At 49.9% G+C, this 26,521-nt stretch overlaps 1 protein-coding gene across 1 annotated transcript in view; it reads right to left on the bottom strand.

The window, feature by feature from the left end:
* Positions 1 to 26,521, bottom strand: part of IZUMO3 (IZUMO family member 3) — a 161,687-nt gene that overhangs the window by 110,878 nt on the left and 24,288 nt on the right. Inside the window, exon 2 of the mRNA XM_075328097.1 lies at positions 15,417 to 15,482. Coding sequence (XP_075184212.1) covers positions 15,417 to 15,482 — 66 coding nt within the window. The remainder of the gene's footprint in view (positions 1 to 15,416; positions 15,483 to 26,521) is intronic.

The raw sequence follows: 26,521 nt of genomic DNA on the forward strand, positions 1-26,521 counted from the left end.
GTTTGGAAGGGGAAACAAGTGAGTGTGTACAGCTCTCTCAGACATCGATAGCACCAACGTTAGATGAAGGCAACATCATGTCTACGCCTGCACTTTCCTCACAAAGCTGCATTTTTCCAGGGACACCCTACTCAACACCGTCTACACACAGCAGCCAGATCTCTGTCCCTCAGATGTGGACAAATAAAAGGCCATTTCCTGCGACCCATGACAAAGCTAAGAGGTTGACTTTATCCCTCTGTAAGCTCTTGGCTACTGAAATGCTGCCTTTCTGCCTGGTGGACACACAGGATTTTAGAGACCTTATGTCTGTCACTGTGCCCCAGTACCAGATGCCCAGTCGCCACTACTTATCTTAGAAAGGTGTGCCCGCGCTACACCAGCATGTCGCACACAACATCACCGCTTCCTTGAGAAACTCTGTGTGTCAACGGGTGCATTTCACCACCGATACTTGGACCAGTAAGCATGGACAGGGACGTTACATGTCGCTGACTGGGCACTGGGTAACTATGGTGATAGATGGTGAAGGGTCTGCTGCACAAGTCTTGCCATCCCCACGACTTGTGTGTCAATCCTCTGTCTGTCCAAGTTCCGCCACTGCTTCTACCTCCTCCACCTCATCTGGGTCCTCCACCTCCGCCCCAAGCCTGCCTGGTCAGGCCACCAGCGTTCTCACTGCGCAGAAGGAATCACGCACCCCTCATTACTATGCTGGCAGCAGAGGGCAACGGCATCAGGTGGTCTTTAGCTTGACATGTCTTGGGAATAAGAGTCACACAGCTGAGGAGTTGTGGTCAGCTCTGCGGTCCGAGTTTAATAAGTGGTTGTCTCCACTCAACCTGCAGCCTGGTAAGGCCATGTGCGACAATGCTGCAAACCTGGGTGTGGCCCTTCGCCTGGGCAAGGTGACACACGTGCCTTGTATGGCTCACGTGTTGAACCTTGTTGTCCAGCAATTTTTTACACACTATCCCGGCCTAGATGGCCTTCTGACCAGGGCACGAAAACTGTCTGCTCACTTCCGCCGTTCAACCGCCGCAGCTGAGCGACTTGCATCGCTCCAGAAGTCTTTCGGCCTGCCGGTTCATTGCCTGAAATGCGATGTGGCGACACGCTGGAATTTGACTCTCCACATGTTACAGCGACTGTCGCTGCACCGCCGAGCCCTGGTGCAATACGTCATGACGCATAGCCTGGGCCAACGAGATGCAGAGGTGGGGAAGATCACCCTGATGGAGTGGTCTCAGATCAAGGACCTATGCACCCTTCTGCACAGTGTCGACATGGCGACGAATATGTTTAGCGCTGACAATGCCATTATCAGCATGACAATTCCAGTCATTTACATGCTGGAGCACACGCTAAACACTATTCGGAGTCAGGGGGTGGGACAACAGGAAGGGGAGGAACTACAGGAGGATTCATATGCGCAAGGGACAATAACATCACCAAGGTCCAGACGTTCATCATCACCAAGGCGGCAGGCATGGGACCATGGAGGACAGGGATCAACAAGGGCGCATGGTAGCAGGCGAAATGTTGAGGAAGGTGCAGGAGAACATGAAGAAATGGATGACGAACTGTCCATGGACATGGAAGACTCAGCGGATGAGGGAGACCTTGGTCAAATTTCTGTTGAAAGAGGTTGGGGGGAGATGTCAGAGGAAGAAAGAACGGTTAGCACCTCTATGCCACAAACACAGCGTGGACTTGGTCCGCATGGCTGCGCAAGACACATGAGCACCTTCTTGCTGCACTACCTCCAACATGACCCTCATATTGTCAAAATTAGAAGTGATGATGAGTACTGGCTTGCCACACTATTAGATCCCCGGTACCAGTCCAAATTTTGTGACATAATTCCAGCCATAGAAAGGGACGCACGTATGCAGGAGTATCAGCAGAAGCTGTTACTCGATCTTAGCTCGGCTTTTCCACCAAACAACCGTGCAGGTGCAGGAAGTGAATCTCCCAGTTGTAACTTGACAAACATGGGACGGTCTCGTCATCTTCAACAGTCTACCCGTACCAGTAGCACCGTATCTGGTGCTGGTAACAGCAATTTTATGGAATCTTTTCATAATTTTTTTAGACCGTCCTTTTGCAAGGCCACCAGAGACAACAAGTCTGACACATAGTCAATGGCTGGAGAGGATGATACAGGAGTATCTCCAAATGAACATTGATGCCATGACTTTGCAAATGGAGCCTTGCTCATTTTGGGCTTCAAATCTTGAAAAATGGCCAGAGCTCTCCACTTACGCCTTGGAGATTTTGTTGTGTCCAGCTGCCAGCGTTGTCTCTGAACGTGTCTTCAGTGCTGCTGGGTGTGTGCTGACAGATAAGCACACGCGTCTGTCCAGTGACAATGTGGACAGACTAACGTTCATCAAAATGATCAAGTCATGGATCCACAAGGAATTTACTACCCCTGTGTCATCCTGGGGAGAGTAAATGCTTGTGGATTTGGAATGTGCTTGATGCAAATCAAAACATCCTGTTTGCAACTAGGGCACAAGTGCTGCCACTGATGGGGTGTCTGTGTGGCCCAATTTTTGGAAAAAAGGGAGACTCCGCTTGAAGTAACCCTTGCTTACAGTGTTTTTAAAAAGGAGCCAAGATGAACAAGTCATGGTTCAGCAAAGACTTTATCTACCTACCCCGGTGTCATGCTGGGGACGGTTAATTATGGCGTATTTTTGAATGTGCTTGATGCAAATCTAGCTGTGAAGTGTACAACTGGGGCACAACTGCTGCCACTGAAGGGGTGGGTGTGTGTGGGGCCCAATTTTTGGAAAAAAGGGAGACTCCCCTTGGAGTAACCCTTGCTTGCAGTGTTTTTAAAAAGGAGCCAAGATGAACAGAGCTGGGATCAGGAAAGACTTAGCTACCTACCCCGGTGTCATCCTGGGGACGGTTAAGAATGGCGTATTTTTTAATGTGCTTGATGCAAATCTAGCTGTGAAGTGTACAACTGGGGCACAAGTGCTGCCACTGAAGGGGTGGGTATGCGTGTGGCCCAATTTTTGGAAAAAAGGGAGACTCCGCTTGGAGTAACCCTTGCTTACAGTGTTTTTAAAAAGGAGCCAAGATGAACAAGTCATGGTTCAGCAAAGACTTTGCTACCTACCCCGGTGTCATCCTGGGTACGGTTAAGAATGGCGTATTTTTGAATGTGCTTGATGCAAATCTAGCTGTGAAGTGTACAACTGGGGCACAAGTGCTGCCACTGAAGGGGTGGGTGTGTGTTGGGTCCAATTTTTGGAAAAAAGGGAGACTCCGCTTGGAGTCTCCCTTGCTTACAGTGTTTTTAAAAAGGAGCCAAGATGAACAAGTCATGGTTCAGCAAAGACTTTGCTACCTACCCCGGTGTCATCCTGGGGACTGTTAAGAATGGCGTATTTTTGAATGTGCTTGATGCAAATCTAGCTGTGAAGTGTACAACTGGGGCACAACTGCTGCCACTGAAGGGGTGGGTGTGTGTTGGGTCCAATTTTTGGGAAAAAGGGAGACTCCGCTTGGAGTAACCCTTGCTTACAGTGTTTTTAAAAAGGAGCCAAGATGAACAGAGCTGGGATCAGGAAAGACTTTGCTACCTACCCCGGTGTCATCCTGGGTACGGTTAAGAATGGCGTATTTTTGAATGTGCTTGATGCAAATCTAGCTGTGAAGTGTACAACTGGGGCACAACTGCTTCCACTGAAGGGGTGGGTGTGTGTTGGGTCCAATTTTTGGAAAAAAGGGAGACTCCGCTTGGAGTCTCCCTTGCTTACAGTGTTTTTAAAAAGGAGCCAAGATGAACAAGTCATGGTTCAGCAAAGACTTTGCTACCTACCCCGGTGTCATCCTGGGGACTGTTAAGAATGGCGTATTTTTGAATGTGCTTGATGCAAATCTAGCTGTGAAGTGTACAACTGGGGCACAACTGCTGCCACTGAAGGGGTGGGTGTGTGTGGGGCCCAATTTTTGGAAAAAAGGGAGACTCCGCTTGGAGTAACCCTTGCTTACAGTGTTTTTAAAAAGGAGCCAAGATGAACAGAGCTGGGATCAGGAAAGACTTTGCTACCTACCCCGGTGTCATCCTGGGGACGGTTAAGAATGGCGTATTTTTGAATGTGCTTGATGCAAATCTAGCTGTGAAGTGTACAACTGGGGCACAACTGCTGCCACTGAAGGGGTGGGTGTGTGTGTGGCCCAATTTTTGGAAAAAAGGGAGACTCCGCTTGGAGTAACCCTTGCTTACAGTGTTTTTAAAAAGGAGCCAAGATGAACAAGTCATGGTTCAGCAAAGACTTTGCTACCTACCCCGGTGTCATCCTGGGGACGGTTAAGAATGGCGTATTTTTGAATGTGCTTGATGCAAATCTAGCTGTGAAGTGTACAACTGGGGCACAACTGCTGCCACTGAAGGGGGTGGGTGTGTGTGTGGCCCAATTTTTGGAAAAAAGGGAGACTCCGCTTGGAGTAACCCTTGCTTACAGTGTTTTTAAAAAGGAGCCAAGATGAACAGAGCTGGGATCAGGAAAGACTTTGCTACCTACCCCGGTGTCATCCTGGGGACGGTTAAGAATGGCGTATTTTTGAATGTGCTTGATGCAAATCTAGCTGTGAAGTGTACAACTGGGGCACAACTGCTGCCACTGAAGGGGGGTGTGTGTGTGGCCCAATTTTTGGAAAAAAGGGAGACTCCGCTTGGAGTAACCCTTGCTTACAGTGTTTTTAAAAAGGAGCCAAGATGAACAGAGCTGGGATCAGGAAAGACTTTGCTACCTACCCCGGTGTCATCCTGGGGACGGTAAAGAATGCCGTATTTTTGAATGTGCTTGATGCAAATCTAGCTGTGACGTGTACAACTGGGGCACAACTGCTGCCACTGAAGGGGTGGGTGTGTGTGTGTGGCCCAATTTTTGGAAAAAAGGGAGACTCCGCTTGGAGTAACCCTTGCTTACAGTGTTTTTAAAAAGGAGCCAAGATGAACAGAGCTGGGATCAGGAAAGACTTTGCTACCTACCCCGGTGTCATCCTGGGGACGGATAAGAATGGCGTATTTTTGAATGTGCTTGATGCAAATGTAGCTGTGAAGTGTACAACTGGGGCACAACTGCTGCCACTGAAGGGGGGTGTGTGTGTGGCCCAATTTTTGGAAAAAAGGGAGACTCCGCTTGGAGTAACCCTTGCTTACAGTGTTTTTAAAAAGGAGCCAAGATGAACAGAGCTGGGATCAGGAAAGACTTAGCTACTTACCCCGGTGTCATCCTGGGGACGGTTAAGAATGGCGTATTTTTGAATGTGCTTGATGCTAATCTAGCTGTGAAGTGTCCAACTGGGGCATAAGTGCTGCCACTGAAGGGGTGGGGGTGTGTGCGGCCCAATTTTTGGAAAAAAGGGAGACTCCGCTTGGAGTAACCCTTGCTTACAGTGTTTTTAAAAAGGAGCCAAGATGAACAGAGCTGGGATCAGCAAAGACTTTGCTACCTACCCCGGTGTCATCCTGGGGACGGTTAAGAATGGCGTATTTTTGAATGTGCTTGATGCAAATCTAGCTGTGAAGTGTACAACTGGGGCACAACTGCTGCCACTGAAGGGGTGTGTGTGTGTGTGGCCCAATTTTTGGAAAAAAGGGAGACTCTGCTTGGAGTAACTTTTGCTTGCTGTGTTTTTTAAAAGGAGCCAAGATGAACAAGTCATGGTTCAGCAAAGACTTTGCTACCTACCCCGGGGTCATCCTGGGGACGGTTAAGGATGGCGTATTTTTGAATGTGCTTGATGCAAATCTACCTGTGAAGTGTACAACTGGGGCACAAGTGCTGCCACTGAAGGGGTGGGTGTGTGTGGGGCCCAATTTTTGGAAAAAAGGGAGACTCCGCTTGGAGTAACTTTTGCTTGCTGTGTTTTTTAAAAGGAGCCAAGATGAACAAGTCATGGTTCAGCAAAGACTTTGCTACCTACCCCGGGGTCATCCTGGGGACGGTTAAGGATGGCGTATTTTTGAATGTGCTTGATGCAAATCTACCTGTGAAGTGTACAACTGGGGCACAAGTGCTGCCACTGAAGGGGGTGGGTGTCTGTGTGGCCCAATTTTTGGAAAAAAGGGAGACTGCTTGGAGTCACCTTGCGGTGTTTTACATGATTTTAGAAGGGCGTGCCATGCCTATATCTGTGTCTCCTCCTCTTTTTCCTTGTCCAACTCTTTTGTTTTCGCATGAGTATATGTCCTTGTCACTTTCCCATGTGTTTGTGTTGTGTTGTGAGTTGTTTGTCACCTTTTGGACACCTTTGAGGGTGTTTTCTAGGTGTTTTTATGTGTTTGTGAATGCCTGCCATTGTTTCCTATGCGGTTCGAGGTCGGTTCGTCGAACGTTCGACGAACCGAACTCGAACGGGACCTCCGTTCGACGAACCGAACTTGAGCCGAGCCACGACCGGTTCTCTCATCTCTAACGAGCAGTGGGCATGAAACCTCATCATGGCGTCTGTACTGCGTGGAGACAAAAAGGAAGGGAACAACTCAGAAGATGTCACCTATAAAGGTACCTGGATGTAAATGATTATTTGTGATATTGCCTGCGTCTTATCAGTATTGTGGTTCTTGTATGGTCCGCAGTCTGATAACAACAACTCCCAGCATCTCCTTACCATTGTTAAGGACAAGCTGGGAGTTGTAGATTACGGCATCTTCCGAGCCTGGCCATTGATTTGCATTGTAAAATACAGAGCGTTTTCCGAGTGGAAAACACCAGAAGAATGAATGGAGCAGTCACTTCTCTTAATCACTTGGTGGTTTTAGAAACCTGAAGTGGGTAAAAGATGCTCAAAAGTCTGAACCTGTGCATAGCGAGTATATGCAGATAGTTATTCTAGTATTTTTCATAGTAGTTTCCATGGTGGGATCTGCCCCCCCCCCCCAAAAAAAAATGTCATTGCACCTTCCCTAAGTGGTATGCACCCAAAGTTATCACCAGTGAAAACAACAGCTTCCCTGATCAGCTATCTGTAGAGTAGGTCATCAATATTAGTTCAGGGGGATGTTATTTTGTATCCCTGCCCATCAGCTATGTGACCGCAGCATTATATGGAGAGCAGCATCTTCTTCATTATCTGCGAGACCTAGCTCTGTAGGGAAAATATCGGCTTCACCAGGTCCTGCTACTAAGAGCAATAAATAGGACTGAGCTGTAATACTAGATGCAGCTGTGACTATATGTTATATGGTCATATTACACAATCTACAAGTGCACAAAGATATTACACATTCAACACGCGAAAAGTGGGCCTGTGTACCCCCAAATGCCAGGCCTGGAATTTAGTCCCAGTCCGGCCCTGGATCCCTGTGTCTTCTTTAGTGTTTAGTGGGGTGGACGAAGTGCTCATACCATCCATTCCAAACCTAGGTCCCAGCACTAGGGTCATCCTAGGGTCAGGTCTCTGACTCAGCACATAGGCATACCTCCCAACCGTCCCGGATACAGCGGGACTGTACCGGATGTCACGATTGTGAGTCTTTTGTCCCGTGGCTCCTCCCACCCGCTCTCTCCCCGTCTTACTTTCTCCCCCTCCTAATGCACATGAGCAGAGCCGAGTGCTGCTTCACTGCTTGGCTCTGTGCTGCCGCTGTTATTAGTGGGCGGCAACAGCATTTTCCTGGCTGCCAGTGCTTTAATCGGCACCTGCAGCACAGCGTGCACTCACTGCTCTCAGCTGGGCTGCTTGTGTGTGGAAGGAAGTGCATCTGTGGGCGGAGCTACCGAGCAACATGCTGAGCTCTGTCCACAGATGAACAGACTGGAGGAAGAGGAGCTGCAACACCAAGAAACGCTGTATGTGACCCCCCCCCCCACCTACCTATGCCCCAACCCCCTCCTCACCAGAGCTATATGCCCCAGCAGCCCTCTCCTCACCAGAGCTATATGCCCCAGCAGCCCTCTCCTCACCAGAGCTATATGCCTCCAGCCACCCCCCCTCACCAGATCTGTATGCCCCCCAGCCCCCACACCAGATTTGTATAGCCCCCAGCCCCCACACCAGATTTGTATGCCCCTTAGCCCCCACACCAGATCTGTATGCCCCCCAGCCCCCCCACCAGATCTATATGCCCCCCAGCACCCCCCAGCTCTGTATGCCTCCAGCCCCCTCCCACCAGATATGTATCCCAGCCCCCCTCACCAGATCTGCATGCCCCAGCAGCCCTCTCCTCACCAGAGCTATATGCCTCCAGCCCCCCCTCACCAGATCTGTGTGCCCCCCAGCCCCCACACCAGATTTGTATGCCCCCATCCCCCCCATTGGAGCTGTATGTGCCCCCAGAGCTGTATAAGCCCCAACACCAGAGCTATATGCCCCTTAGTAATATCTATGCTACCAGTAATTTGTATGCCCCACAGTAAAGTGTATTTCCTCCAGTAATGTGTATACCCCTTAGTATCGTGTATGCCCCTCAGTGAAAAACACAGATGTTCTTCACTGACGTGTTAAACACGCATATGTCCCTTCATACTCCGTGATTCACAGCACACAGTGGTTGTCCATGTGCAATCCATGATACGTGACCCCTACTCCGTGATTGCACATGGACATATACTCACCTACCCCTGCTCCTGCTCTCCGTGGTGCTGAAGAGTCCCGCATTCAGCATCCAGCCACCGCTCTCTCACCTCTGCAGCTACTTCCGGGTCGGCTATGGCTGCATAAATGAATATGCATGCCATAATGTGCCGATCGGGAAGAAACAGAGAGCAGCTGCCGAACTCAGCATCGCTGGAGAAGGTGAGTTGAAAAAGCTTTTTATTTTAAATGTCCATGTTTTTCTGGTACGTGTTTCACGGATCACACCATAGTGTGGTCTGTGGGACATCAGTGATGCCAGAAAAAAACAGACATGTTTCTGTGCGGCAATCACGGATACGCATGTACGCCGCATGGAGACACGGTCAGTGAAAAATCACTGTGTGTGCAGACCCATTGAATATAATGGGTCTGCATAGGTCAGTGATTCTGGTACGTATAAAAACTAGCACATACATACCAGAATCACTGACATCTGAAACAGGCCTAATATGTATGCCCCCTCAAGTACTGTCTATGCCCCAAGACCCTCCTGTGATGTATATACTATAACCCCAGCCCCTTCTGTGCTATATATACTGTGGCCCCCAGCCCCTCCTGTGCTATATATATATTGTAGCCCCCAGTCCCTCCTGTGCTATATATACTGTAGCCCCCAGCCCCTCCTGTGCTGTATATACTGTAGCCCCCAGCCCCTCCTGTGCTGTATATACTGTAGCCCCCAGCCCCTTCTGTGCTGTATATACTGTAGCCCCAGCCCCTCCTGTGCTGTATATACTGTAGCCCCCAGCCCCTCCTGTGCTGTATTTACTGTAGCCCCCAGCCCCTCCTGTGCTGTATATACTGTAGCCCCCAGCCCCTCCTGTGCTGTATATACTGTAGCCCCCAGCCCCTCCTGTGCTATATATACTGTAGCCCCCAGCCCCTCCTGTGCTGTATATACTGTAGCCCCCAGCCCCTCCTGTGCTGTATATACTGTAGCCCCCAGCCCCTCCTGTGCTGTATATACATATATAGTATCTAAAACCCCCATCCTCCCTTGTGATACATACACAGCGGTGTCAGTGTGCACTGTGCGTGGCTAGGTCTGTTAAAGTGTTGCCAAGTGATCACATGCCGAGGAGGAGCTGGACAGAGACAAGCAGGGTAGGTGAGTGCGGCTGCTGCCGGTTTCCCCATGTTGTTTCCTCCAATTTGTGTATATGTATAATGTATATATCTATGTATGTCAGTGCAGATGACTGTGTATAGATTTGTCTGTTTATATGTATTTTAGGGACTTTGTCTTCAAATATGTACCGTATATGTGCATATGCCTGTGCCCACGATCAGGACTCACTGTGTCCTGGAGGCAGCGGGTCCTGACCTGCGGGGCTGCATGTCTCCTCTGCAGGAGAACGCAGGAGACCACAGCTGCCTGTGCCCACGATCAGGGTTCAGTGCGCTGCGGTCTCCTGCTGTGTTCTCCCTACGGAGGACGCATGCAACTGCAGCAAACAACTGATATGCTGCAGTCTGAAAAGAAGCTCCGCAGGTCAGTGTTTGCTGCAGAAAAAACAAGCACAGTGGGCACGGGATTTCTAGAAATCCCTCCACTGTGCTTGTACTGTACAATGCAGCGTTTTAGACACAGCAAAAACACGCTACATCCAAAATGCTGCAAACACTGATCGTGGGCGCAATAAACAATTAAACAATGTGATCAGCAGTGCTGACAAGAATTGGATGTGGGCGTGACAGATTGCAAAATGGGTGTGGTTAGGGGGTGTGGCTTAAAATTGCTGCTACGCGCGCCGCATACTTTGTCCCTCTTTCTCATCTTTAAATGTTGGGAGGTATGCATAGGTGCGGAACCTATCTAGAGTGGTGCAGGAGCCCAGGGGGCAGCAGTAGGTTTGGTCAGGAGTCACCATCTCCCCCTTCCCTAGATGCAGGGTTTCCCTTCCCTTTCGCCATTTGCTGGGTACTTCCCCGTACCTAGCATGACATTTGTGCTAGGAACGATTCTTTTTAATCTCTTTATTAATTACCTTGCAGATTGGATTGAGAGTAAAGTGTCAGTTCTGACAACGTCAAAGTATGTAGGATATTAAAAACTGATATTGACAACTGGTACAATATTACAAAACAATCTGGATAAGATGTCGGAATGGGCAGACACTTTCCAAATGAGATTTAATGTTGATAAATGTAAAGTAATGCACCTAGGACGGAGGAATCATATACTGTAGCTGCGTATACATTAAATGGAAGTAAACTCGGGACTACAGAACAGGAGAAGGACTTGGGTATTCTCATTACAAATAAGCTGAGCAGCAGCACTCAATGTCAAGCAGCAGCTGCAAAAGCAAACAAGATATTAGGGTGTATAAAAAGAGAGATTAGATCCTGTGATCCCAATTTATTGTTACCTCTCGATAAGTCACTTGTAAGGCCACATCTGAAATATGGGATCCAGTTTTGGGTTCCACATTTTAAAAAAGATATTCAGAAGTTAGTTAGTTCAAAGGCGGGCAACTAGACTATTACAAGGAATGGAAGGCCTCCCATATGAAGAGAGATTGGAAAACTGGGCTTGTTTAGCTTAGAAAAAAGATGTCTCAGGGAAGATCTCATTTATATATATAAATACATGTGTGGTCAATATAAAGGACTGGCACATGACTTATTCCTTCCAAAGACAATACTAAGGACCAGGGGATACTCTGTGAGTAGAAGAAAAGCGATTCCGGCAGCTAAATAGGAAAGGGTTCTTTACAGTTAGAGCAGTCAGACTGTGGAATACACTACCACAAGAGGTAGTAATGGCAGATACTATAACAGCTTTCAAAAAGGCCTGGATGATTTCCTCAGTACACATAACATTGTCGGTTATATATTATATAGTGACAAAATGTATAATTGGTGGAGGAAGGGTGAAATAGATGGACCTAGGTCTTTTTTCAACCTATGTAACTATGTAATATATGCTTTGGATTTTTTCTGCAGCAGGACAACAACCCCAAACATACGGCCAGTGTAATTAAGAACTATCTTCAGTGTAAAGAAGAACAAAAAAGTGATGAATGATACAGCCCTTCAGAGCCCTGATCTCAACATAATCAAATGTCTGGGATTACATGAAGAGACAGAAGGATTTGCGCAATCCTCATATACTGATGATCTGTGGTTAGTTCTCCAAGATGTTTGGAACAACCTCCCTTTTGAGTTCTTCAAAAAGTGAATGCAAGTATACCAAGAAGAGAGGTCATACAAATATAGATTTGATTAATCTATTGTTCATCTATTGTTCAATGTTAATATTACAAAAAAAATAAATTATTCACACTTTTTTGGAAAGCATTCTTACTTTGCAGCATTTTTGCACTCCTGCTGGAAATTTTGTATAGTACTGTATACACACAGAATTCCTATCACCCTGTAGAAAATCTATTGGCCTCATTCAGACAATCCAGAACACCAGACTGTGCAATGTGAATATCCAATGGGACTCTCATGTGTTCAATAATTTATATCTGTTCAGCTCACCTAGAGAAAAAGTCAGCTGTAAAAATAAATCTATATAATAAATTCTGAATTAGATTTCCTGATTTTACATTAAATTAGTGATTTGCAAAGTGTCCTGCAGAATGTGAGCACCAAGGCTGTTTGTGAAAATGTGCAATCCGTTTGTCAGCATGTTGTGACTTTTCTCTCATCCAGAATCTGGATGAGAAAAAAAGCTGACCAACTGCTTTGCCTCATTGACTAACATTAGTTCGAGTGCAATGAGAGATCCCCCTTAGGGCCCCAGAAGACCAGTTCGGGTCACACACAAAAACTCCAGGTAATCCCAGTTTTCCCCTACAATCCCCCAAACAATGGTGTAAGGGTAGTGTCGGACCAATGGATGGCCGCCTAGAGGTGGAGCCAGTCCAGTCCACTAGTTGACCAGGTGGGAGGGGCAGACTGTGGACAGTCAGTCAGAGTACAGAGTCGGAGAGTGAAGGTGGACATGAGCAGACGTACTGACACGGAGTTGATAGTAACCTGGTGCCCAGGAGGGTAGTTGCCAGTTGAGTACAGTGGAGTACTCCCGGAACTACGCACCAACGGGGTACAGGACCCTAGGACAGGCGTAAAGATCCAGGCAGGCTTGTTAACACCTGCACAGCGAGAGGACCATCAAGGACCTCACTGACTCTAAAAATCTGAGACTCAGTAGCAAAGAGAGAGCCAAGGACAGGACCAGAGACTAACCCCACAGGGTTCACGCTACCGTCATACGGACAGAAGTGGAAAGAAACACCACCGGATGGGGACCCCCAGTTGCTCTACGTCACGGGGACCCACTAAGCAGAGACAGGTGCAGGGAAAGAAAGTACCAGATTACTACACTGGCACTGGGACAAAGGGGACCTGAAGGCGAAACCGTCAGCCTCGGGTGACCAGTTACCACCAGAAAGTGAGTAAAGACCCAGTTGCACTGAACCCCTTGTGTGGACTACCTTCTTCCAACACCCGTCATTACATCTGCCCTCTGGGACCTGACCCTGCTTGTGGAGGGTCTACCGTCCAGGCTGCCATTAAGACCAGCCCCAGTAGTGGACATTGTGCAGCGGTGGCTTCATCCACATAGCCGCAACACCGCAAGTGGCGTCACGTGTGAATGCTATTCTAATCCCCTGTAAATATACCCCCTATACAAAAAGGGCCCAGGGCACGGAACTGGGCAACGGCTGCCAAAGTGAAATTGCCCAGATATTCACTGCTAGAATACCCCCTTGAATTTTGAGGGGATTTTAAATTAAACTGCTAAAATGTGTAAATATATTTATTTATTAATTTCTTTATTTTAATATTCATATCTTATATCGATCATGCTTCTTGTCAGTTTTGCATCTCTTCTCTAACTCCAGGGCATCCTTTTTATGAACTGGCACCCTGAACTGAATTGCATATTTCGGATGAGGCCATAGTAATATTTTGAAATGTTTTAGTCTTACATACCTAATTATACAAGACAATGAGTCACGCCCATCGGAGCATCTAATTGCCTATTATGAGTACCAAGCACCTACCCGAGCATGGTAGTGCTCGCTCATCACTATTAGTAATAATTCAGCCATTTAGGTAATTCCAAAGGGTTTACCATAGTTTTTGGACTACAAGACGTATTTTTAGTATATAGTTTGAAATGTATCTGGCTCGCTGTGGCAGCAGTGGGGGAGCGTGGTTACAGGAGGTAGTAGCAGTGTCGTCACTGCAGGAAGTGACAACAGGGCTGCGGACATATCTAACAAGATGGGCCCAGGATGGGGAACATACATACCAGGATGGGGAACATATAAACCAGGAAGGGCCACATATACTGTATACCAGGATGGGGGACATATAAACCAGGAAGGGCCACATATACTGTATACCAGGATGGGGGACATATATACCAGGAAGGGCCCACATATACTGTATACCAGGATGGGGGACATAAATACCAGTAAGGGGCAGTGAATGGAGGACATTAGTATAGAATTAGTGGTGGACATTGCACCCATAAAAGTGTCAACAGCAGATCCCCTCATAACAATATATCATGAAAACAATTTTATTTACATTTTTTCTTCCAATTTTCCTCTTCTAAAACCTAGGTGCGGCTTATGGTCTGGTGCATCTTATAGTACATCGGACTGTGGTGCCCCTGACCTGGTCAGGCACCACTGAGTACTGCACCCGTGCTGGGACAGTGCTTCCAGGTGACTCCAAAGACCAGAATGAGGTGTGTACGCACAGACACATAGCAACCAGGTCTCCCACACCATTAGATGGGACCCTTGGGTAGCCTCTGGAAGAGGCTAGCTTTCAATTCTTGTCAAGGGGTGGAGGGGAGGGGCTGGAAGCTAAGCTGCAGAGGCTGTAAGGAAATTAGGAGGAGGGAGCCAATCTGGTAGCAGAAGGCGCAGAAAGGAGAAGGGGAGACGCGCGCTGATACGCTAGTCTGATTCTGCACGTGTAGTAGCCATTGGCGGGAGAGAACGGTCACCAGCAAGTTGGACAGAAAGACGCTGAGGAAGTCAGCTGGTCATGTACGGAGACTCGTGGTGACTAGGCACGCATGGGGAACAGGTCCCTAGAGTAGACGTCCATTTACTGATCTGCTAAACCTGCCGGTGGGGGGACCACAAGTCCCACACCAACCAACTAGAGTCCGAGCATCAGCAGCAACGAGGGGGCCCATAAGGAGGATCGAGCCTGGAGCCATCTTCCTTGGTCCACGCTGCCAGCAAACGGGCCAAAAAGGGGAAAAAAGGCAGTAGTGACTTCCCTGGATGAATCCCACGGTACTTCAAGTCAGGGGTTATCCGAAACAAGAAGTGCTAGGAAGGCGAGTTAACTGTTACCCTTAGACCGGCCTAAAGGATACCTGGTTCCTCCTGGTTTATCTCAGCATCGCCCGGGTTACCTCACAAAACCATCTGAAAGTGAGTAAACAAGTTGAAAGACTTCCTGGACTGCGACTGAGTTATTCTGCGACCTGTTGTCCTACACACCCAAGCCCCTGGGGCCAGCCTCACTCACGGGAGGCCATACCACCAGACTGCAGACTCCATCAGCCCCAGACGTTCGTTAAACCGTGAGTGGTGTCACGACTCCCATGTAAATAAACCTGACACACCTGTTGCCAGAGATACCAAAGTGAAGACCCTGTGGCGTCCCCGAAGGTGGAGTGGTGTCCCTGGGGCGACTGCTGCAGGTGGGCGACAGAGGACCATAAGTAAGTATCGTACTTACTTTTTCTTTCAATTGTACACATAGCTGGTGATATAAATTGGGCCCAATTTTAGAAACTTAAAAGACAAAATTTAAATACATACCATGAAATTGAATTGCTCTCAGCTTGTCTAAAATCATCTTTTTAAGTGTTGCAACACTTCGTATATCTGAGGGAAGTACAATAACAATATTAATCCTTATCTATGTAGTGCTACCATATTCAGTAGAGCTTTACAATTCAGATCCAGTTACACAATTTGAATTTTCACTTATTGTCTGACTGGCATAATTAGAATTTTTTTAACATTCAGAATTTTGCATGTTATGTTACCTAATAACAGGTAAATGCAAGGTTGGGCTTTGTGCGCACGTTGCGTTTTTTTCCGTGGAAGCGCTGCATTTTGAACTGCAGCGTAACTGCATGCGTTCAGCTTCCCCAGCAAAGTCTATGAGAAAGACGAAAAATCAATGTACACGCTGCGTTTGTGAACGCAGCGTTTTGGATGCCCAAAATCGCTGTGGAAAAAAAAGCAGCATGTCACTTCTTTTGTGCGTTGTAGCTGCGTTCTCCACCCATTGAAATCAATGATGTGGGTCAGAACGCAACCAAAATGCACTTGGACTGCATTTTTGTTGCATTCCGCATGTTTTTTTGACTAGCAAAACGCAGGTCTTTTAAGTCTCTGTCAATGTCGGTCAATTTCTGTCTGTCGATGTCCGTGAATCTCCCTCTGTCGGTCGGTCGGCCTCTTTCTCTGTCAGTTGGTCGCTCTGTCTGTCTCTCTCTCTCTGTCGGTCGGTCTCTCTGTCTGTCTGTCCCTCTCTCTGTCCGTCGGTCAGTCTCTCCCCCTCTCTCATACTCACTGATCCCGTGGCGCTGCACGGCGTTCACACTGCTCTAGCGGCTTTTCCTCTTTTGAAAATGCCGGCCGCTCATTATTCAATCTCGTATTCCCTGCTTTCCCACCCACCGGCGCCTATGATTGGTTGCAGTCAGACACACCCCCACGCTGAGTGACAGCTGTCTCACTGCAACCAATCACAGCCGTAGGTGGGCGGGTCTATATCGTGCAGTAAAATAAATAAATAAATAATTAAAAAAAACGATGTGCGGTTCCCCCCAATTTTGATACCAGCCAAGATAAAGCCACACGGCTGAAGGCTGGTATTCTCAGGATGGGGAGTGCCACGTTATGGGGCGCACCCCAGCCTAACAATATCAGCCAGGAGCCGGCCGGAATTGCCACAACCATTAGATGTAACAGTCCCGGGACTTTACCCAGCTCATCCCGAATTGCCCTGGTGCGGTGGCAATTGGGGTAATAAGGGGTTAATGGCAGCAGCCCATAGCTAATCATGACAGGCGTCTCCCCGAGATACCTTCCATAATTAACCTGTAAGTGAAAGTAAATAAACACATACACCCGAAAAAATCCTTTATTTGGAATAAAAGACAAAAAAACACCCTCTTTCACCACTTTATTAAAATCCCCAAATACCCCAGGTCCGGCGTAATCCAGAGGTCCCACGACGCATCCAGCTCTGCTACATGAAGCTGACAGGAGCAGCAGTAGAACACCGCCGCTCCTGTGAGCTCCACGCAGCAACTGAAGTGAATCGCGCTGTCAGCGGGGACGTCACTGAGGTAATGCCGGTGTGTGTTCCGTGATGATGAGCGCTGTAGTGTCGGGATGTGTGCTGGGATGTCGGTGGTAATGTCGGGATGTGTGCAGGGATGTCGGCGGTAATGTCGGGATGTGTGCGGAGATGTCGGGATGTGTGCGGGGATGTCGGTGGTAATGTCGGGATGTGTGCGGGGATGTCGGCGGTAATGTCAGGATGTGTGCGGGGATGTCGGGATGGGTGCAGGGATGTCGGCGGTAATGTCGGGATGTGTGCAGGGATGTCAGCGGTAATGTCGGGATGTGTGCGGGGATGTCGGGATGTGTGCGGGGATGTAAGTGGTAATGTCGGGATGTGTGCGGGGATGTCAGCGGTAAATCGGGATGTGTGCGGGGATGTCGGGATGTGTGCAGGGATGTCGGCGGTAATGTCGGGATGTGTGCAGGGATGTCGGCGGTAATGTCGGGATGTGTGCGGGGATGTCGGGGTGTGTGAGGGGATGTTGGCGGTAATGTCGGGATGTGTGCAGGGATGTCGGCAGTAATGTCGGGATGTGTGCAGGGATGTCGGAGGTAATGTCGGGATGTGTGCGGGGATGTCGAGATGTGTGCGGGGATGTCGGCGGTAATGTCGGGATGTGTGCAGGGATGTCGGCGGTAATGTCGGGATGTGTGCGGGGATATCGGCAGTAATGTCGGAATGTGTGCAGGGATGCCGGCGGTAATGTCGGGATGTGTGCAGGGATGTCGGCGGTAATGTTGGGATGTGTGCGGGGATGTCGGCGGTAATGTTGGGATGTGTGCGGGGATGTCGGGATGTGTGCGGGGATGTCGGCGGTAATGTCGGGATGTGTGTGGGGATGTCGGGATGTGTGCGGGGATGTCAGCGGTAATGTCGGGATGTGTGCGATGAAGATGATAATCGGGACGCCACACACAGACAGAGCTGCTGTCAGCCGGCATGAAGCAGAGCTGAATTGCCGGGGGAACGCACTGTCAAAAATGCATCCAAAACGCATGCAAAACACATGGAAAAAGCATCCAAAAAATGCATGCGTTGTGGATGCATTTTATTTAATAAACGTAGTGTCCAGTCTGCCAGAGGGTGCAGTCTTTTCCGCACTGCAGAGAACGCAACATGCGCACATAGCCTAATTGTGGAATCTAAATCACCCTCTGCTTCCCAATCCCACCAAGTCTACGACAGCTGTGCAGGCATATTGTAACGCTCACCGCTGGCAAAGCAGCGGCAGCGAGCCGGAGTGGACCACCTGGACCACCGGGGGAACCTGGGCTTACCTCTTAGTGGGAAGGACTTAACTAGCGACTGCCGCAAGGCGGATGCCAGGTACCACTCCCAGGGCAGTGACCAGGACAGTGGCAGCTGACCCCTGGGACAGAGGACGGACTCCGTTATAGGCACAGATGTAGGCAGGTACAGGTGGGATGACTGAGGCAGGTGGGTATAGACAGGTTTGGTAGGCACGGCAGGGACAGAGACAGGTATGGGAAGGTGGGCACTGTTACAGGTGACAGACACAGAGATAACGGGGCCTAACAACTAGCTAGCAGACTGAAAGACTAACTAACTAGGAGCATTGCGCAGGTACCTCCCCAAATAGGAGAGTGCCTTAAATACTTTTTGCATTTCCGGGAAATGGTGCACCAGTCCTTTAAGAGGGCAGGTGTACACGCGTATGTCCTAAGCACACTCCAGGGAGACCTGAGCTGCGTGAGTAGCACCCAGGGGGCAGGGGGATTCAGGCACGGGATATAGTAACTGTTTTACTCGTCACCGGGCCGATGTGGTGGTCTGGGATGTCGTGGTGGCCTGTCCGGCTTCGTGCCCTGAAGTGTACACCAATAAGGAGGGAGGATGATGGGGGTTGTAGCAGGATGATTGTGGTGACGCCACCTGTGGTACGCGGCCAGAGATTAGCCGCCGCTGCTGTCGCTGTCCTCCGGGGCAGATGGTAATAGCAGCCGAAGATGGTATCGCTCCCCACAGGTGGAGCGGGCCCTGGGAAGGATGATGATTGGAGTAGTGATGGCTATGACCTTTGGCACCGAGGTGCGGGGGCGGCGGCGCCAGTAATAAGAGTTCAAGTCAGATACTGCGGTTCCAAGTGTCTTTACTCACTCTTTGTGCTGCTCACCCAGGTAGTACCGGTCACTCGCTGTGATGTGCCCCGTCGACCTCGGGTAAGTTAGAAGAAATCCCCGGTGTTTGAAAGAAGAAAGTCCTTTGTCAGAGTTGCCCTTCCAGCCGTGAGGAACCTGGGCTGAGCGCTCCACTCCAAGCCGCAGGCCCCGTGAAGAGAAGAGAAGAAAGTGGTGATGGTGTTGTGTCCCAGAACTGGTGTTCCGGGTAGACTGACTGAAGATTGTGTGAGTTTGCTCCTACTTCTACCCCAAGTGATAGCCGCCCCCAAGGTGGCTGGCTTCAGTGACCGTGGAAGTCCCATGCATCGTGATGGCCACCCCCCCTATCCACCCTGAGCCATCCCCCTGTAAGAAGGCTCCTAAGTTGTATGTAAGGTGTGAATGTGGAACACCGGTGAGTAACCCCCTCCTTACCCGAGGCGAATATCAGGTGCAATACTCTGTGGCGACTGGAGCCTCAGGGGCGCCACACGTGCACAGGCCCTGGGAGGGGGAAGAAGCAGGAGCACATGTAGACAGCCGTGGGAATGCAAGGGAGGACACAGCCAGCGTGTGTAAGTGAGTCGGCATCCGTACACATATGGTGAGGGAGTTCATTTACACTAGCAAAAGAGCAAAAAAAATTACAAGAAAGGCGATTCTGGCAGCTAAATATGGAAGGGTTCTTTACAGTTAGAGCAGCCAGGCTGTGGAATGCTCTAATGCAAGCGGTAATAATAGCAGACACAATTACAGCTTTTCAAAAAGGGCTGGATTATTTCCTCAGTACACACAACATTGTTGGTTACAAATGATTTAATGACAAAAATGTATATACAACAAAAAAACGTATGGTTTGCTTCAGCGTGTATCTATAACTTGCAACCGTGTTCACCTGACCCGGATAATTAGGATCTAATTGGAAGCCGCTGATTACAGATGAACATAGATGAAATGAAAACCAGTGTATCAAAAGTATAATAAAATCTTCAATTTATTAGAAAAAAATACATTAAAATTCCATGCTGGCAGGATAAACCTAGAAAAGCGTTTATTGGTTTATCCCGCCAACATGGAATTTTAATGTATTTTTTCTAATAAATTGAAGATTTTATTATACCTTGGATCCACCTTTTCTTTGCAGAAAAAAATGTATAATTGGTGGAGGAAGGTTGAAATAGATGGACCTAGGTCTTTTTTCAACCTATGTAATTTAATGTAAAGAGTGCAGCAAAAAATAAACTGATAACTGTCAGGAACAGAAAGGCAGAACAAAATGGCACAGAACCTGAGACGAACCCACCTGGATACAGATAGCTGTTAGAAGGTTGCTGAAAGCTGATGGTGTGGCGCCCTAGGACCTGGTCGCCACAACAGCATTGCCCTCCCAAAGGGTTAATGCTGAGCCTGGAGGTAATTGGGAGATCCATTGGCCAGCAGGTTTAACACCCAACACAGTTCTCCCTCCGGCCAGCAGGGGGAGCTCTGAACCTGGAATTCCAGGGAGCCTTCCTCTACCTGACCAGAGGGAGGAAGTGGGGTCAGTCTGAAGGGAGTAGTGGAAGTGAACAGACGCAGAGTGAGCTGTCCTGTGAATCTGGGGCCTAGAGCTGGAGCAGCTTGGCCCAGAGAAGCAGGAATAGCTGAGAGGCAGCAGAGAGACTCAGACATCGGAGTCTGTGGTTGCCAGGGTATAAAATCCGTCCCTGGTAGCCGAGTCCGAAGGGCAGGAGAGCTGCAAGCCCCTGGCCCAGAAACATCCAAGGTACAGCTGCAGCATCAGGGCCCGGTGTGGACTCCAGCGGAGAAGCACCAGAGAGAGGGTCTGCGCAGCCACCTACAGAAAGAAGGGACGTGCTATTGGTCCCAGCAGCGAAGAGGGCCATTGCTGGATCCAGAGAAGCAGGGTCCTATCATCACAAAGCAAAGTACAGGAGTAGGCCTCATACTCAGCTGGCCAGAAAGATCATCCCAAGTACTTCCAGGCCGACCGGATCCCCATCACCACCTGTAACGGTCTCCCAGGACTGGACTGTTCCCAGAGTAAAAGAGGAGAAGGTAAAGAGACTGTTGTTTGTGCCTGGTTCTTTCCTCGCCTGTCGGCCCTGCACCGTGTTAGCCACACAACACCATAGACTTTCACGGGCACCAACGGTATCCCGGGGCATCGCTCCACCTGTGGGGAGCAGTACCATCATAGCTGCCATAACATCACCCCGGAGTTCTCCCATAGCAGCGGCGGCTTAACAGCCGCATACCACAGGTGGCGTCACGAACATTAACTTTAACTCATCAGCCACATATTCAACTGACATCCACCAGGGCCACGGAGCCGGGCCCAGCCACCACTGACTACCACCGGACTAGTCCGGCCCGGCACCGGGTGTCCCATAGCCCTGGGGTGGGCGAGTCAAGTTTGGCGTCACGAACAGGATTTCGTGCCCGGTCACACCGGGTACTGTGCGCCTGAAGAATTGCGCTTTAAAGACTGTATTACTGCGTGTTTCACTGTTTGAAAACTGCCGCCGCCATTAGCCTCACTGAGCGCAGGAAGAAGGGGGGCGTGCCTGACAAAGAGCGCGAAGGGAGCGCGCCATCAGAGCAGAGCGCTGTTAACCCCGCGCGACCCAGAAGGAAATTTGAAAAGTGAACGGAGCCTGGTAAGGTTCACTAAGGGGGAGGAAGATGTCCGACGCAGAGGGAGGGCAGGTGGCTGCCATAGCCCGAGACGCCGCAGCACCAGCCGAAGCGATCCCTGTCGCCGTCGCCCCATCCCCCGCTGTAGCGCCGGTAATGCCGATCACCATGCCGTACATACCGGGCGCAGAATGGCTGCCGCAGTACTCCGGGGAGTCCCATACCTTGAGCGACTTCAGAGAAAGCCTGCACAGCTTGTTCCGGGTGTATCCGCTGACTGAGAGCCAGAAGGTGGGCATATTAATGGGACAGCTAGCCGGCGCAGCCCAGCGTGAAGTGAAGTCCTGGCCTGATACAGATAAAGGGACAGTAACCCAGATACTGGCCAAGCTAAAGAGTACTTTTGACACCCGCACCGCAGCAGAGATAAAGATGAGATTCTTTGGGTGCAAGCAGCGGGCCACAGACAGCATAAGGGACTATGCCTTAAACCTGCAGGAGGCCCTGAAAGCGGTTAAACAAGTGGACCCAGAGAGTGTACGTGAGGAACACAAACTCCTAACTGAGCAGTTCATAGAGGGGCTCCTGTCAGATGCCCACAGGACCCAGCTGCGTATCATGGTCCTGCAGAACCCTGCTCTGGACTTTGCAAAGTTTAAGGACCAGGCCATCCGGGTACTGAGAGAATCTACACCGAATGACCCAGTACCCCTCCGGCCTCTTGCTATCACGTACCCCGGGGTGGTGCCTGCAACACGAGCCACTGCAGGGGCTGAGGCGCAGTCCCTGGATAAGGATCCCACTGCAGAGCTCAGACAGCAGGTCCAGGAGCTGACCAAGACTGTAGCTGCCCTTGCCAAGACCGTGCAGTCTCTACAAGTGACCCCATCGCCTGCAAGAATCGAGTTGGCCTCCAGCCCAGATGACGTCCCATGGATGCGACAGAAGAGGGTTCCGCCGACCCGAGGCAGAGACACAGACCGGTATGATTCAACGGGACAACCGATCTGCCGCCGCTGCAGCCAGGCGGGCCACATTGCACGATACTGTCCTTTAAATGGGCCGAGCCTGGGGCCAGGAGCCGACCCCCAGGTGTAAGGAAGCCCGGCTCAACACCCAGCCGCAGCAAGTATGTGGGAGGACGACCGGTCCTTCCTATTGTGCTGGATGGGATCCCTTTGAATGCCCTCCTGGATACGGGGTCCCAGGTAACAACCATCCCCTACAAACTGTACAAAAGATATTGGGCTGATTCAGACATTGACCATGGCCCAGATGATGATTTAACAATTGTGGCCAGTAATGGTCAGCCCTTACCTCAAATTGGGTACAAAGAAGTAACCATTAAAGTGGGGCGGGTAGAATTGCCGTGTCAGGGGATGATAATTGTAGATATTGATCGCAAAGAATCTGACCCATTGGTAACCATTGGTACAAATGTGATAGAAAATTGTGTTGCCGAAGTGATAATTTTGTTGCAACAGGCGTCTGAAACTGCCAGCTCCGGGCAGCAGCGTGCCCTACAGAGGGAGATCAGAGCCCTGATGAGGAGGCAGCAGGTAGAGCTGGCCGGAGGAGAAATTGGCAGTGTGAGGGTAAGTGACCCCCTCCCCATTGCAATACCCCCAAGAAGTGAAATGTTGATATGGTGTCGGGCAGCAATAGGCCTCAAGGGTCAGGATTACCATGCCTTGGTAGAACCGGTGTATTCAGACAGCAGGCCTGGAGTCCTGATAGCCAGAGGGGTAGCAGACGTCCGCAAGGGGAGAGTGCCCATCCGTGTCCTGAATTGTGGGGAGGAGGAAGCCAAATTGCCCCGGTACGCCACTGTAGCAAAACTGTACACTGTCAGCAACAACACCATCAAAGCAGTGGAACCCTTGATCCCGTCCGACCAGGCGGAAGACAATGGCTCCAAGGGGCAGCTGGAAGACTGGTGCCAAAACTTACATGTGGGCACCGACTCCACCCCCTCACACCAAAAGCATGGGGTTTACCGGGTGGTACAGGAGTACGAGCGGGTCTTCAGCAAACACCCCCTAGATTTTGGGCAGGTGAAAGGGGTTAAACATCAAATCCCCACGGGTGATCATCCTCCCGTTAAAGAGAGATACCGCCCTGTACCCCCCGCACAGTATCAGCGTGCCAAAGAAATGTTACGGGAAATGAAGGAGGCTGGGGTTATCAGAGATAGTTGTAGCCCCTGGGCAGCTCCACTAGTGCTCGTAAAGAAAAAAGATGGTACAATGAGAATGTGTGTAGATTACAGGCAAATTAACCGCATTACACATAAAGATGCTTATCCACTACCCAGAATAGAGGAGTCACTAACAGCCTTAAAGTCAGCTAACTATTTCTCCACCTTGGATCTCACCAGTGGGTATTGGCAGGTTCCCGTGGCAGAGGCGGACAAGGAGAAGACTGCATTCACGACGCCAATGGGCCTCTGCGAGTTCAACTGTATGCCATTCGGGCTCTGCAACGCCCCAGGGACATTCCAACGGTTGATGGAGTGCTGCTTGGGCCACCACAACTTCGAAACCGTGCTGTTGTACCTGGATGACGTCATAGTCTACTCCAAGACTTATGAAGACCACCTGAAGCACTTAGCAGAAGTGTTTGAGTCTTTGTCAAAATATGGCCTGAAGATCAAGCCGTCCAAATGTCACCTCTTGAAGCCAAAGGTACAGTACCTGGGTCATGTGGTCAGCGCAGAAGGTGTGGCACCTGATCCGGAGAAAGTCACCGTAATCAAGGACTGGCCAAGACCCACCACGGTAAAGGAGGTGCGGCAGTTCCTTGGGCTGGTGGGCTACTACCGAAGGTTCATTGATGGTTTCACCAAGATAGCAGCGCCCCTTCAAGATCTCCTGGTGGGCCAGCCAAAGCAGGCTAAGAAGCAGAGCCCTCCCTTTGAATGGAGCAGCCAACTAGAAACATCCTTTGTCCAGCTGAAAGGGGCTCTCACGGGAGAAGAAATTCTGGCCTACCCTGACTACAGCCAGCCGTTTGTACTGTATACAGACGCCAGCAACGTGGGCCTGGGAGCCGTGTTGTCCCAGGTGCAGGGAGGCAGAGAGAAGGTGATAGCGTACGCCAGTAGGAAGCTTCGGCCCACAGAAAGGAATCCAGAAAACTACAGTTCCTTCAAGCTGGAGTTCCTCGCTATTGTTTGGGCAGTGACTGAACGCTTCAAGCACTATCTGGCGTCGGCCAAGTTCACCATCTTCACGGACAACAATCCGTTGACACACCTGGCAACAGCCAAGTTAGGTGCGTTGGAACAGCGGTGGATGGCCCGGCTGTCTAACTTTGACTTTACCATCAAGTATCGGGCTGGCAAGAAGAATAACAATGCTGATGCGCTGTCCAGAATGCCTCACTTACCCGAATCTGGAGAAGACCTGGATGAACTCGAAGAGATAGAGTTACCGGCTTTCCATCATCAGGGTGTTTCCCAGTGTGAGCATGCTGTGGGAGTGAAGCGCTCGAGCCAACACGAGGTCTCGGTTAACCCATTACTCCACCATAATTGGGAAGAGACACAGAACGGTGACCCGGCTGTGCGATTGGTCAAAGAAAAGCTAGCACAAGCTGAGACTCATCTTGGCCCAGATGCTCCAGAAGAAGCCCAGCAGTTGTGGAAAGAGAGGGGACGACTGTTCACCTACCAAGGCAAGCTCTGCAAGAGATACGTCAACTGGCGAACAAATGAACTTGTCTGGCAGATCGTGATTCCGCAGAGGGATGCTCCAATGGTCCTAGCAGCTTATCATGATAACGCAGGCCACTTCGGGTGGAAGAAGTTGGAGGCCCTACTCCGTGATCGGTTCTATTGGGTGCACATGAGAAAGATGATCGAGAAGTGGTGCCGAGACTGTGGCCCGTGTAACCTGAGGCGGAAGGATGATGCCAGCCAAAGGTCTCCCCTACAGCCAATTGTCACGAAGCAGCCCCTGGAGTTGGTGGCCCTGGACCACGTGAAGTTAACACCAAGCCGGTCAGGCTATGTGTACGCCCTCACAATTGTGGACCATTACTCTCGTTTCCTGGTAGTAGTGCCTGTGAAGGACCAGACAGCCAGAACAGCAGCTAAAGCGTTCCAGGCATCCTTTTGCCGGCCTCACGGTTATCCGGAAAGGGTACTGACTGATCAAGGTCCTGCATTCGAGGCAGAGGTGTTCCAAGAGTTTTGTAACATGTACGGTTGTAAGAAAATCAGAACAACACCGTACCACCCCCAAACCAATGGACTGTGCGAGAAAATGAACCATGTGGTTATTGATATGCTGAAGACTCTACCTCTGGAAGAAAGGAACCAATGGCCAGAGAAGTTGCCAGATCTGGTCGACCTGTACAACCATATCCCAGTAAATTCGACCAACTGCAGCCCCGCTTACCTGATGCGAGCCAGACCTGGCAGGTTGCCTGTAGACTTTGAGATGGGGACTGTGTCGCCGGAGGCGGTTCAAGAAATAGAGGATTGGGATACAGAACGGCAGCAGCAGTACCGTAAGGTCCAGGAATGCGTAGAGAGGAGCCTGTCTCAAGCCAGAACAAGACAAGAACAGCAGTACAAACAAACGGCCCCAGCAACTCCCTTAGCACCTGGAGAACAAGTCCTCAAGAAGAAGCGGAGGACGCATAAATTGGATGATCAGTGGGAAAACGAGCCCTACACCATTATCCCCTCCAACTTTGACAACAGTAAGGTGTGCCTCATAAGCAAGGATGAAGGCAAGACTTGTCAAGCAGTATCCAGAGACCGCCTGAAGACGTGCCCTGAGCGGTGCAAAGTTCAAAAG

Source organism: Anomaloglossus baeobatrachus, chromosome 11, assembly GCF_048569485.1.
Source record: "Anomaloglossus baeobatrachus isolate aAnoBae1 chromosome 11, aAnoBae1.hap1, whole genome shotgun sequence".
NCBI classification, from domain to species: Eukaryota; Metazoa; Chordata; class Amphibia; order Anura; family Aromobatidae; genus Anomaloglossus; species Anomaloglossus baeobatrachus.